The 13,693-nt window shown below is 46.5% G+C and overlaps 1 protein-coding gene across 4 annotated transcripts; it reads right to left on the reverse strand.

Moving 5' to 3' along the window:
- Positions 1-142: 142 nt before the first annotated feature.
- LOC111980009 (POU domain, class 2, transcription factor 1) lies at positions 143-10,715 on the reverse strand. Of its 4 annotated transcripts, none has more exons than XM_070449110.1 (11): positions 10,487-10,715; positions 9,988-10,117; positions 9,786-9,877; positions 9,508-9,684; positions 9,214-9,355; positions 8,947-9,092; positions 8,668-8,859; positions 8,390-8,495; positions 7,961-8,270; positions 7,604-7,692; positions 143-6,413 (listed from the first exon to the last, which is right to left on the reverse strand). In XM_070449110.1, exons 1-11 carry the CDS (start codon positions 10,622-10,624, stop codon positions 6,139-6,141), a joined length of 1,797 nt encoding a protein of 598 aa, XP_070305211.1. In that variant the 5' UTR covers positions 10,625-10,715; the 3' UTR covers positions 143-6,138. The 4 variants fall into 4 exon arrangements, with proteins under 4 accessions (XP_070305211.1, XP_070305208.1, XP_023866465.2 ...); XM_070449107.1 differs by having other exon boundaries at positions 7,592-7,692; positions 10,487-10,714; XM_024010697.3 differs by having other exon boundaries at positions 8,668-8,862; positions 10,487-10,714.
- Between the last annotated feature and the right edge of the window lie 2,978 nt (positions 10,716-13,693).

The following is a 13,693-nucleotide window of genomic DNA, read 5'->3' on the forward strand; positions in this document are numbered from 1 at the left end:
GGGACACATTCCTTTAGTTTAGCCCAAGCTTGGTTTACAGAGGGACAATTATCAATGATTTTACAGAATGCATTCCTCAAAAATCCACAAACAGAAGTAATATTTACAAGTTGACCTTTTGTTTTTATTGTATTGTTCCTGCTTGTTTTTTTTTTTTTAACCATGGACACTTGGGCCGTGTTAACTGATATAATCACACACAGAATGTTTTTTACACACCCCAAAACATACAAAAATACTATATATATTTAATCTACCAAGAGTAAAACAATTCTGCAATTAGTTCCATGCTGTGACAGAAAAAGATCGATACACCAAACAGACAAGATTGTTGTTTAAAAACAGACTTTTTTCCCATTTAGATTTCTCAGAAATATACCAAAATATACATCTAAGCTTTGGAATTACTGGGGCTAGGGCTAAAGCCAGTGCTGGGTTATCTCTTAATACACAAGCTGCAGGGTGAGAGAAAGAGGAAGAGAGAGAGAGAGAGAGAGAGAGAGTGTGACAGGACAGAGAGAGTTATCTTTGGTATCTGCGTTTGTCAAACATTAAATTTTTGGGATATTTTTTGCTTTGGGATAGCGCTTGTGAGATCCTACAACTCCCCCGCTTGGAATAAAGCATCATAAAATGTTTCCCTGGGACTCCATTGACCAAAGAGCTTAGTCAATCAGACACAGGCCATGTAGAGTGAAGGACCATGATGCATAGTGTCACAGCGGGAGAGAGAAGCAAGAGAGAGKCACAGAGAAAGAAAGAAAACAGTGGTGAGACAGAGAGAAAGAAGCAGAGAATTTGTATCCTAGAGACAATGTATCCTGGCAACTACAATACACAGATAGGGAGCCAGACAGACGCACTGTATCCAAGAAGCAGAAACAGTGTATTTTTGTGACAGTCTTTGAGACYGAAAAGGTGTGTCCTAGCAACAGTCCCGGAGACAGACAGACAGAGGGACAGAAACAGTGACTCCTGAGCCTTTACAGCGTGCACAGGATGCACCCTCAATGTGTATTAACAAACATCKCCCAGCCATCACGGGATTGGATAATTGATCTGTCTATCAGAGAACCTCACTTTGCCCCTCCAAACTCTACCTATCCTCACCCACAGGCKCTGCTACAGGTGCCTGTTGTGTCCGTGGCGCGCACACACACACAGCTCTGCCATACAGGCGTATCGTCATTACAGGTGCTCAGGGAAGAARGTGTGTGAGCACAGCTGCATGTCTTTTCTCGTGGGATGATGAGGCGGAGAGGGGTGAGAGATGGTGTAGTCCATATACAATCACTTTGGAAGTCTTTGGTTAACATTACCACAGGAAAGAGAGTGCAGCGAGGCAGCGTGCCACCAGGTGAGTAGACACACACCAACATCTACATTTACAATCTAAATAAAAATATAAAAAGGACAGGATTGTCAAATCATAGAAAACAGAATAGGAGTGGGATAAATCAAGTACATACTACTAAAAACTGAAATGTGAGTATACTTTCAGCATTATAATAGGAGGTGGAGGTGCGAGAGGTCGCTGTGTGTTTAGCGTGAGCGATGATGATGATGATGCTCTTCGTCTAAAAAATTAAGAGAAGCAGACATTCTTGAGTGCTGGAGTGTGTCCTGTCTCCCCCCGGTGGCAGCAGCTGTCATGACACMCTGTACTCTTAAAACAGACATTTGTGAGCTTCTCTGATAGGACAATGTGTTTTTGGTGTTGTTTATGTTTTTTTTTCTTAAGTTTAATATTTTTCTTTACTAAAGTAGATTAAAGCAAGTTTCACTCAGTCTCYAGATAGAAATGAGGTATACAGCAGCTCCCTTAACCAAGCTAGTTACCCCAGACTTCCTGGTGTCTCGCTGCCCTCTCCCTTTACAAAACCTTTACACCRACCACACAGAACCACTGCGCCACATACATCAACACAGAACCACTTCTAGAGCATCAGACAAACCTGAGAGACATCCAGATCCACAACTGCACCAAACACAATAAAACTGTATCAAAGGGGATCCCCACTAACGCACAAAGATCCTGTATGTTTGAAGGATCCACTGAGCCATCACAACAGGTTATAATTAAATATAGCAAACCAGAGGATTCACTGGTGCACCATCGCATACCAACAAAGATCCTGTATCAGCCTCCATCACAGGCAATGGATCACTGAGACACTTCAGTTACTGTTCCATATTCCCATCTTCCTTCAATGCTCTTATCATTATACTTTATCTGTAAACTGAGAACAAATGCACCGTTGTGGTCTGCAGTCAGCTCTCCCTTCTCTCTTCCTTCCTTTCTCACACACACACACACACACACACACACCACCCCCCCTCCCCCCCTGCTGGAGTTCAGTTATTAGTAAAGCTTTTCCTACAGGTATTCCCACCTGCATGAGTCACCCCTAAAGTCATAGGTAGCAACATAACTGTGCCAGAACAGCACAAGCCCAAGAACTATGCACTGAGTAGGCTAGCTAAACACAAAAAATAGCGAGGAGGCAGCCTCTCTCACTAGATTAKTCTCACACAAACATATGCTACAATGCTTTTGTCTTCTAAATAACGATAAGGCGTAAATTATAATTTTCATATTTTGTCAAACTAAGGAAGCCAGTGATCTTGCCCTCTCGTGCTATACAAAACAATTAAAGGCAAACGTAATTAAAAAAAAATCTAACGATTGTTAAAAACAGCACAGCAAATCAAGTCCATAGTAAACCAAACACACAGACAAAAAAGACAATGAAAGATTAAGATTAGGCGCTTCAGAGTCCGTTTCCCTAGCAACAGCACAAACAGAGACTGTCCAATAGGAACACCAGAGCAAGCCCCTCCCACTCAACAGACCACACCCACACGTGATGGCTACAGGTGTCTGCGATTCATGCACCAAGGGGGCGCGGTCTAAGTTTTTGGTCTTGAAAGTTTTTCAAAATTGKTATGATTAATAKAAATATTTTTTTTRMTCTTTTGAATATAAGCATGACAAAACACTACATTCAGTCTTGATAACATACTAGTTCAAATATAAAATATGAATATCTTACATGTGTTGTGTATATATATGTATAGAATTAAGAAGAGAAAAAAAAGCTTTTTTTCTCTTATCCTTTAGTCGCTCCGCAGATAAATATTTCATTAACTTCCAATGGTGCCAATGGACACTGGTTCACCTAGCTACCGCACWTCACGACTGGTGAGTGACTACAAACAGGACTACAAATAGAACGACAAGTCCCATTCGGACAGAACACCAGCCAAGTGAGCAGCATGGAGACATCAACCCAGCCGCAGAGAGAAAGGCTTTCGCTTTGCTTTGGCAAGAAGGATCACAAAATAATGTTAAACTGTTKAAACCTGGAAATACCCATAAGTAGTAGTACTAGAAAATAGCAGTAGTAGTTTGTCCTAGTTTGAGATAACGATGACTCTTTTTTGCCATCTTGTACAATTCAGCCATTACAGTTCTTGTACATTCTACAATATTCAGCGGGTGTCAGATTTCTTAGAGAACCTAATGTTTAWGTGCTGCTGAGGTATTTAGTCAAAGTAATTCACGGGTGAAAAAGGAGCACATAAAAACTGAACAGCYTGGAGCGAATTCTCTGCTTTCAAACTAGGCAGTCATTAATCTGGTTATGTTAGGGCCAATAGCACAACACTACTGTTGTGTGGTGTTGTTGTTACGAAAAGGGGCAGTTCGATAAGGGCAGCACAGAGGCTACGCTGCTTGGTTACAGGTCAGGATCTTGGTAGGTCCGAAACGTCTTTACTGGTGCTGCCAGTGGATGAGCTCSCCGTAGTAAAGCTAGTTGGACATTGAGGGGAAGGAGAGAAGGCTTCAACCACAGGAAACCGAGACCTGCTAACAGGATATGGTCACAAAGCTAGAAGAAAACACGCAGAACGTTTGCCTCCATTCTAAGTTAAAGCAGCTGGTCATTAAAGCTAAAATATCCTTGTTCCTTAGAAGCGGGTTAGAGGTGGGGGATGCACACAGGTGGGTTTAAGAGGAGAAAACTTGTCAGTAGTAATATTATYTAAGATAGTGATCGTGTGAACAGCACTTGCTGGCTCACACAGGCACAGCAGCTAGTGATAAAACGACTTTGGTTCAAGCTTTTTATTTCATGGCTGAGGATTAGTAGAAAAACTCAAATGGACAGCCCTTACCCGACTATTGAAAGCCTGACTACAGTCCAAACTGTTGCCCAAGCGGATATGCCAGTCTAGAAAGCATCAGGACAGTCTGCCATATCATCATAGAGGGAAACATGTAGAGAAACGGGACCGAGCCTTGAGGATAAGCAACCATTGATATCATATAACCACTACCATTCAAACCTAAACARRCCTCAAATATATGAACWTTATACAGGGAGACACGACACCTGACCTCCCGTCTTCCCATACCMTTCTTTTTGGTTATTTGCCCTGCTACTTTAAAGCTGAGCAGGGAGAGCCATAGTCAAATTTAAAAATAAGTTTGTCTTTGGAAAGTGATCATCAACATATTGCATTTTCATCTCCTGTTGTGTAGAGAGAGAGAGAGTTTGTACTCATAAATATTAGGACTAGGCTAAGCTACACTGACAATAAACAGCACTAGTTTTAACAAATATTTTTGGTATATCTTGAAGTAAGCCAGTCGAAAGACTGCAGAAATAATGGACCATAAAACATGTTAAAAAACGTGACAGAATGTTTAAGTCTTTCAAAACAGGCAGACTGCAGTTCATTGGTGGCATTAAAAAAACAATGGCATTAAAAAAATGAAAAGTATCTGAGCAAAAATACACAACGTCTCCATCTACCGCACACCAACATCATCCAGTTGGCATGGCAACCATACAGACAGACCGTCAGAGAACACTCAGTCACAGAACTCCATGTATCATACAGCTAACCGAGGCGTCTGTATTTGCCTGAGCTGTAAAGGTCACAAGAAAACCACTTAGCCCCTATACTGCCTGACCCCTGAACTGTGAACCCTGAACCCCCCCGCCATGATCCCCACAACACACAACCACCACCCCGACACCCCACAGACATGGGTCCATATGTAACCCGGGTTAAAGCTCTAAGCGTTATCATTTCTTATATCAGTGTCTATGGTCCGCACCTAGACTACCATTTACAAATGCTCCATGGCCACTGGGCTACTGCGAAATGTCAAACTCAGTGTTACCAGACAGAGAGGACCAGAGAGAGACCACGCAGCTAACCCTGTTCCTTAAAGCAACGATAACCGTTATATCAGCCACTTATTATTACGAGATTTCTAAAGCCTTATAACCACGATAAAACCAATTATATATATAGCAGATAAAACTTAATGTTAGACGTAAAGTTCTGAAAATGTCCACTCACATAAAAACAAGAGAAAACAAACTAAAACGAGAACGCCTCGAAAATAAAACTTTGATATTCGTGCTGAGGCCTTTCCAACAGAGCCTCTGACACTAAATAAACTCAACCTAGACAGGGGAGACGCACAAACCCCCCTTTTAGTGATGATGTAGATTGTGAACTTAGTAGTAAATCATTTTTGTTAGAATAAAAATTTTAAAAGTAAAATCACACATTTTTGGTTAGAAGTACTTCAGAAGAAGTTCTGAACAGGGAAGAGAAAGATCTCTACTTGTGAAAAAGGTGACGGAGTAGAAAAGGTGGGTCTTCTCTGTTATTTACTCTCCCAAGACGTTGGTCAGGGGTCACACAAGGAGCACAAACCATAGAGTTCAAGATGATCATGCCTCATAAAATGGCCGCCCCAGTCCTCCTGTGTGACCCGCCGCGTCCAACGACAAAAACATCATTTTTGGAGTACTAGGGAAGAGAGAATGAAAAAAAGACCAACATTAAAAARAAAAKWAAAATATTCCAACCCGCTTCACAGAGGGTTTCTTTTTGGTGGCAGCAAAATATTTAAATAATGACAGATGACGAAGAGGAGGAAGGAAGAGGAGGAACAGGTGGGTAGAGCCATTAGTCTAAGGCCAAATCCCAAACAACAGCCCTATTCCCCCATATAGTGCCCTAATATGGCCAGAGCCAGACATATCGTACYCTACATTTAACCAAGAGTAGTGCACTAAATAGGGCATAGGGTTCCATTTGAGGCCTCCAGCTTCACTGGGTCCTGGAGGCAGTGGTGATGGTGGAAGCGGGAACTGGTACAGTCGCCGTGGTGACCTGGTGGTCAGCTGAGACCTGCAGGGCCCCGCCCCCAGCAGCTCCGGCTGACACCAGGTTGACAGGGTTGGTGGTGAGCAGGGACAGGTTCTGGGGGTTCAGGAAGAGGGGTTGCATCAGGTTGGGGGTGCTGCCGGCGGAGGTGTTGGCGAACAGCAGGTTACCGCTCCCGTCCAGCGAGGTGATGGGGAGAGCGCCGCCTGATGCCAGAGCTGCAGGGGGAGGAGAGGAGGGACAGAGGGGTTTACCTAGATATCTAGACATCCTCAGTTGGTGGAGTTACAGCTAACTGTGGATGGATATGAAGGGTAATGTAGCTAGCGGGAGTTCTCATTACGTCTTGTACAGGATGGTGTGACGTGTGGTGAAGACCAGAAGGACAGTGTCCGGTACAGACTAGTTATACAGGTTGGGGAGAACGAGCTTGTGGTAATGACTGGAGTGGAATCAGTGGAATGGTATCAAGTACATCAAACACATTGTTTCCAGGTGTTTGATGCCATTTCACTTGCTCCGTCCCGGCCATTATTATGAGGCACTCTCCCCTCAGCAGCCTCCATTGTTCTACAGGTGTATAAGTGGAAGGTTCAGAGCAATGATAAAGGTAGTCTTAAATATATTGATGTTGGACAAACAGTATAAAACTACACTGAACKAATGTATAAACACAGCATATAAAGTATTGTGCCCATGTTTCATGAGCTYTAATAATAGATCCCAGATATTTTCCATTCTTTCTCTCAAARGTTGTGCACAAATTTGTTTYCATCCCTATTCYTGATKATTTCTCATTTGCCAAGATAATCCATCCACCTGACAGGTGTGGCATATCAAGAAACTGATTAAACAGCATGATCATTACACAGTTGGGGACAATAAAAGGCCACTTATAAAATGTGCAGTTTTGTCACACAACACAATGCCACAGATGTCTCAAGTCCACCAGAGTTTCTGCCAGAGAATTGAATGTTAATTTCTCTACCATAAGTTGCCTCCAAGTTGTTTTAGAGAATTTGGCAGTACGTCCAACCGGCCTCACAGCCGCAGACCACYTGTAACCACGCCAGCCCAGGACCTCCATACAGCTTCTTCACCTGTGGGATCATCTGAGTGGGGGYACTATTTCTGTCTGTAATAAAGCCATTTTGTGGGMAAAGTGAGTAGGCCTATGCCCTCCCAGGCCCACCCAGGCTGTGSCCCTGCCCAGTCACATGAAATCCATATACTAGGGCCTAATTCATTCATTTCAATTGACTGATTTCCTTATATGAACTGTAACTCAGGAAAATCTTTGAAATTGCGTTTATATATGTTGCGTTTATATTTTTATTCAGTGCAATATGAGAACAGCCTATGTAAATGAGTGAGGTAATTAAACAGGTGTACTTGCCGCTCCACAGACCTTGGATGGTGGCTAGGGTGCTGTTGCTCAACATGGCYGTGTTCAGAGCCCCTCCCAGCCCCCCTGGAGCCAAGCTCAACAAGGCCCCCCTACACACAGAGACACACAGAGTAAGAAAGCAGGAGAGATTAAAAATCATTCTGATTCCTCCTCCAATTCCTGAGATTGTGATGATGATATGCTACTATTAATACTATGATTATTCAAAACGTTTTGACTATTCACAAATACTATTGAAAGATTATATTTCATTATATAATTCTGCATTCCAGATATAGCATGAGGACAGCCCTTCCTGTAGTTTGATATGTGCTGTGATCAGACCCTGCTCAAATATCCCCTCCCCATCCTACTCACCCAGGAGTGAACTGCGATGACGCCATAAGTCCTTGGTTAAGCCCGGCCATGGCAGCGAAACTAGCGCTGGTGGGTAACTGGGCGGCGCCTTGCAGGGCGGCCGACAGGCCCAGTCCAGCCACCATCACCTGACCCGTCCCCAGAGTGGTCGCTAGGGACGACGGTGCCTGCGTGACCACCGTGTGCTCCTGGGTTCCGCCCGTCCCCGCCGTGGGGGAGGGGCTTAGCGATGGGGAGCTGGTCACCGCAGTAACCATAGGTGCAGTGGAGATGACGGATGCCGTGTTTGTGGTCGCTCCTATGGTCGTGCCTGGGACAGAACGGGAGGCTGGTGTTTAGTATTTGAGGACCAGGAGGTGGGAAATGGGAAGAGAACATTGCTTGATTCCTAGCTAAATATGATCCTGTCCTGCCCCTTTCCCTGTGCACCTGTGAAGGTCAGGGCAGACACGCTGGTGCTGTTGAGAGGCATCACTGGGTTTACAGTCAGTGTGGTCGGTGTGTTACTGGTCACAAGGCTGGCCGTACTGGCCACCTGCAACAGGGAAGGAGAAGGAAAGGGTTTTTGAACACCGAAAATAGGCAAACCATCGGGTCAGAATGGTGTGTGTCGTAAATGTGTGAATCGTGTGTGTTGGTGTGTGTGTGCATGTAGTTTGTGATGTAGTGCTGGTGTGTGGTCTTGTGTTGATGTGTGTTGTCCATACCAGGGGGATCGTAGGGGTGAAGATGGTTTTGATGGGGCTGCTGCCTGTCCCTGTGTTGCTGTATCCACCGCTGGGGGGGTTGATTCTCTTCTCTTTCTGCCTGCGGTTACAGAACCAAACCCGGATCACCTCCTTCTCCATGTTGAGCTGGTCAGCAATTATGGTGATCTCCTCAGAGGTAGGTTTTTGGTTCTGCTTGAAGAGGGCAAAACCCCAGGGATTCCCTTTCAGTATGGGGCAGTTCCTGAGAGATAATCTAGAATATGAAATGTCACTCACTTCCAGAAATCTCTTTTCTAAGGCCAAGCGGATGTTGGTCTCYATGCTGGTCCTCTTCTTGCGTCGGCGGTTCAGCCCCTCCATACCCAGGCCAGGGGAGCCCAGGGCGCTGGGGCTYGACAGGGCCTGGTCAGACGACAGGTTGTCTGCATAAACAGCACCGCGACAAAGGACAGGGACAAAGGTAAAGACCAGGTACGTTTACGTACACAATACAGTACACAATCCAGTACACACACAGGGCTGGCGGTCAGCTCAGGGACAAACCTGCATCGTTGAGCCACTTCTCCAGCAGTGGCTTCAGCTTGCACATGTTCTTAAAGCTCAGGTTCAAGGCCTCGAAGCGGGAGATGGTGGTCTGGCTGAAGTCGTTACCGTACAGCTTGCCCATGGCCAGGCCAACATCTCCCTGGGGGAGACAGAGAGAGGGTAAGGGACAGCTCTGCTGTTATCATACAAACACACACACACACACACACAAACCTTCCTACAGCTCCCTGACAACCCCAACCACACACACACCTTCCTACAGCTCCCTGACAAATCCAACCACACACCCACCTGTGTGAAGCCCAGTTTGATGCGTCTCTGTTTGAAGGTCTTGGCAAACTGTTCCAYCTCRTCCAGGTCACTGGGCTCCTCCAGACTGGGCGTGGCCAGGCGTTTAGGGGGCGAGGTCTGGCTGTGGGACAGAGGCTGGATGGGCGTMGCTGCTATCGTGCGGGTCGGAGTCGCTGGCTACAAGACGGGAGATGGGGTGCGTATGGGGTTAGACAAACTAAACATGGTTTAAACTTGAAAGGTTTGAAACATGGTAGCTGTATCTGGTAGTGTCTGACCTGTGTGGCGAGCGTGATGCTGGGATGAGTCTGCAGGAGGTTGGCTTGGCTTTGAGGTAGTTGAGTTAGAAGACTCTGGCCTTGCAGGAGACCTGTTGAGGGAATAATGGAGAACTTTTAAGAGGCATAAAGGGAGGGTGAGAGTATATGTGTTCGTGTGGGTGTATCTGCGTGCTCGTGTATGTGTGTGTGTAATACATACTCTGCTGGCCCTGCGGCGACTGTGAGATGATGAACTGGCCAGGCTGCAGCTGGGTGGCGATGTGGTGGCCAGGCTGAACCAGGACAAACTGGGGCATGGTCAGGTTCTGCTGCTGCAGCTGTTGTAACTGCTGAAAGTCCTCACACACACACACACACACACACACACACACACACACACACAGAATCCCTTCATGCTGTTGTTGTTCATCTCACACAAACATGGAGCCCTCGTATCTAGAGGTAAAACAGTATTAACAAGCAGGCTATAGTCCTACAGGTAAGAGTGGTACAGGGCTCCAAAGGTCTCCCTTCTCGCTTCATACTGCAGAGATAAACAGAGGAAGGTTCTCATCAAGCGTCCACATGGAGATCAGGTTCTAATGTACTACAGGTAAAACCACACTCATTCCTACTACACTGRTTTACAGATGTACCACTACAGTTACATTATACAGGTCCAGTCATTCATGTAACAGTGATTTAAAAAGGTGTACTACAGGTAGGTAACTGCTGAAGGTCGCCATCTCATAGGGGTATCCCAGCTGGCTTAGCTGGCCTGGAAGATGGGTAGAACCAGAGGGAATCTGAGGGGGAACGATGTTAACATTACCTACAGAGCTCCATGGTTCCTGCATATTCAATTAATGATGACACTGTGGTTGGTATATGATATATAGTGGGACAGTATTGGGTTTGACATCATTACATAGTTTTTATTTTATTTCACACCCCATTCTAGGCGACTCCTTCAGCCGCCAGCACGGAAAACAACCCCCATTCTCGACTCCCGAGGCAGCTCCAGGAGGAACGGCCTTCTGAACCTGAGTACTTTTAAGAGAAAGAAAGAACCTCCTGTGCGCCATAGCTGAAAGCCTCAACTCGCTGGGAGAAGATTTGGCCGAGGGCCCACAACGTAATGGCACAGGTGTTGCTCCCCTGAGAAACTGATGACCGCCAAATCGCCCTGTGATATGTACTTACGCATAGCTGCTTTACTCTTGGCATTTGAGAGGAAATAAGATTTAGTATTAACCGAACATGTACAACCAAAAATGTGTACACGTAGAGCTCGCGACGCTGGTCTCAATGTTACCTTTGCGTCCCTGTCCCTTGTTGATCTGCAAGGAGGTGCTGTTTATTACGGCAGACAACCGTGGCGTACCATCCGCTTCTGACCAGGCCACTCCCTGTCTTAGCACCCAGCGCCCTGGGCTCCCCGGCCTGGTATGAGGGGCTGGAACCGCGACGCAAGAAGAGGACCAGCATTGAGACCACATCCGCTTGGCCTTAGAAAAGAGATTTCTGGAGTGAGTGACATTTCATATTCTATGATTATCTCTCTCAGGAACTGCCCCATACTGAAAGGGAATCCCTGGGGTTTTGCCCTCTTCAAGCAGAACCAAAAAACCTACCTCTGAGGAAGATCACCAGATCGCCGACCAGCTCAACATGGAGAAGGAGGGATCCGCGGTTTGGTTCTGTTAACCGCAGGCAGAAAAGAAGAGATCGAACACCCCCAGCGGTGGATGACAGCAACACAGGGACAGGCCAGAGCCCATCAAAACCATCTTCACGCCTACGATCCCCCTGGTGGATGGACAACACACACACACACCCAACACCAAACGACCCACACAACACACACACAACACACACAACACACAGGCACACACACACCAACACACACGACACACAGACACAGCACACACACACACACACATGATTGGTCCTATTCCGTGTTCAAACCCTCTCCTTCTCCTTCCCTGTTGCAGGTGGCCAGTACGGCCAGCCTTGTGGACCAGTAACACACCGCCACAGACTGACGTGAACCCACAGTGAATGCTCTCAACAGCACCAGCGTGTCTGCCTGACCTTCACAGGTGCACAGGAAAGGGGCAGACAGGATCATATTTAGCTAGGAATCAAGCAAGTTTCTCTTCCCATATTCCCACCTCTGGTCCTCAAATACTAAACACCAGCCTCCCGTTCTGTCCCAGGCACGACATAGGAGCGACCAACAGAACGACGGCATCCGTCATCTCCACTGCACCTATGGTTACTGCAGGTGACCGACAGTCTCGCCGCACATCGCATAAGGTCCCCTCCCACGCTGTCCGGGCACGGGCGCGGAGCAGGACGGTAAACCCAGGAGCTAAGCACACGGGGTGGTACCACGCGAAGGCACCGGTCGTCCCTAAGCGATCCCAGCTCTGAGGGACGGGTCAGGTCGATGGTGGCTGGACTGGGCCTGTCGGCCCGCCCTGCAAGCGCCCCCATTACCCACCAGCGCTCAGTTTCACGTGCCACTAATTGGCCGGGCTTAACAAGGGAGCTTACGAGTGCGAGAGAGAGAGGAGGAAGGAGGGAAGAGAGAGTGAGAGAGAGGACATGATTTAGAGTGGAGAAGGGAGAGAGGAGGAGGGAAGAGGCAAGGGGCCAGAAGAGAAGGAGAGGTGAGAATAGAAAGCGAGACGTGACGTATTGTGGAGAGAGGGTTTCTTAGGAGCACGGTTGTGAGAAATAAGAGAACAGCGAGGAAAGAAGAGAAACAGTAGGTTGTCCTAAGCGATTAATTTTCAAAAAAGTCAAAGATGTTCATGTCAAATGAATACAACGTCAAGCAGTACATGTGACGCAAGTGGACGCGTGTCCAGGGGCCAAGAGATGGAGAGGAAAGACTCATGCGCTTTTGGACAGAAGATGATTTTGCGTGAAGCCTACTGTATATGAAAGACGTCACAGCCCACTGGCGTCTGACCCTCAGGGTCACATGTGAGATGCTAGTTGTGGCAATTGACAGCGACAGAAAGAGACACGGATGAAGCATGACGCCTGGGCTTCACGCACACGCACACAACCGACCAGGGGCGTGACGGGTGTCAGGGGATTGAGATGATCTGCATGCACAAGCAGTTTACATCCCAATACTCTTAAACAGTTTCCTCCCATCCACACGATCCATAGCAGAAATATATTAATGAATGGCATATGAAGTTAGATCAATGCCCATCCTTATTCGTTTATATGAAAATCACTGCTCACTAAGGGAGAGGACAAGGGGGAAAAATAGTATTGGACATAACAAACACCCTCTCTCTGTCTGTGTGTGTGTGTTGGAAATCTGTCAATGTCCATCAAAATGTGTGTGTGTGGTGTGTGGGTGTGTGTGGGTGTGTGTGTTGTGTGTGTGTGTGTGACATGTGTGTGTGGTGTGTGTGAAGTCAGTGGTGGCTGTAACATTGTGTGGTGTGTGTGGTGGGTGTGTGTGTGTGTGAACACTTGTGTGAGTCAGGTGTTAGATCATTGTGTGTTGTGTTATCTCTTAATTCACCTGATCTCAAAAACAGGTGAAGCATCATGGGACATGCCCTACTGGGCATTTGCTGTCTGTCAGATCAGGCAGATAGGCGAGAGAGACGGAGAAGGCCATAGAGACACACATTAACAGACTGACAGCAGAGCATGCAGCCAGAACAACATGCCACTTACTCCAGCTATCTGTCCCCAGCCAGCATGATTGATTGGCCTGAGCAGCACGCCCGCTGGACGGAGGTCGGAATGCCGCCGAGTTCTGTGAATGGACAGAAGCAGAGTACATTAGCATACCTTACTAATAGGGATAACGTCAATAATAGGATAACCTCTTTTTCTAATTTTATAACCTTTATTACTATAGGTACCTATACAGGGATAACCTCATGTCT

This window comes from Salvelinus sp. IW2-2015, linkage group LG2 (genome assembly GCF_002910315.2).
Source record: "Salvelinus sp. IW2-2015 linkage group LG2, ASM291031v2, whole genome shotgun sequence".
Lineage (NCBI taxonomy): Eukaryota > Metazoa > Chordata > Actinopteri > Salmoniformes > Salmonidae > Salvelinus > Salvelinus sp. IW2-2015.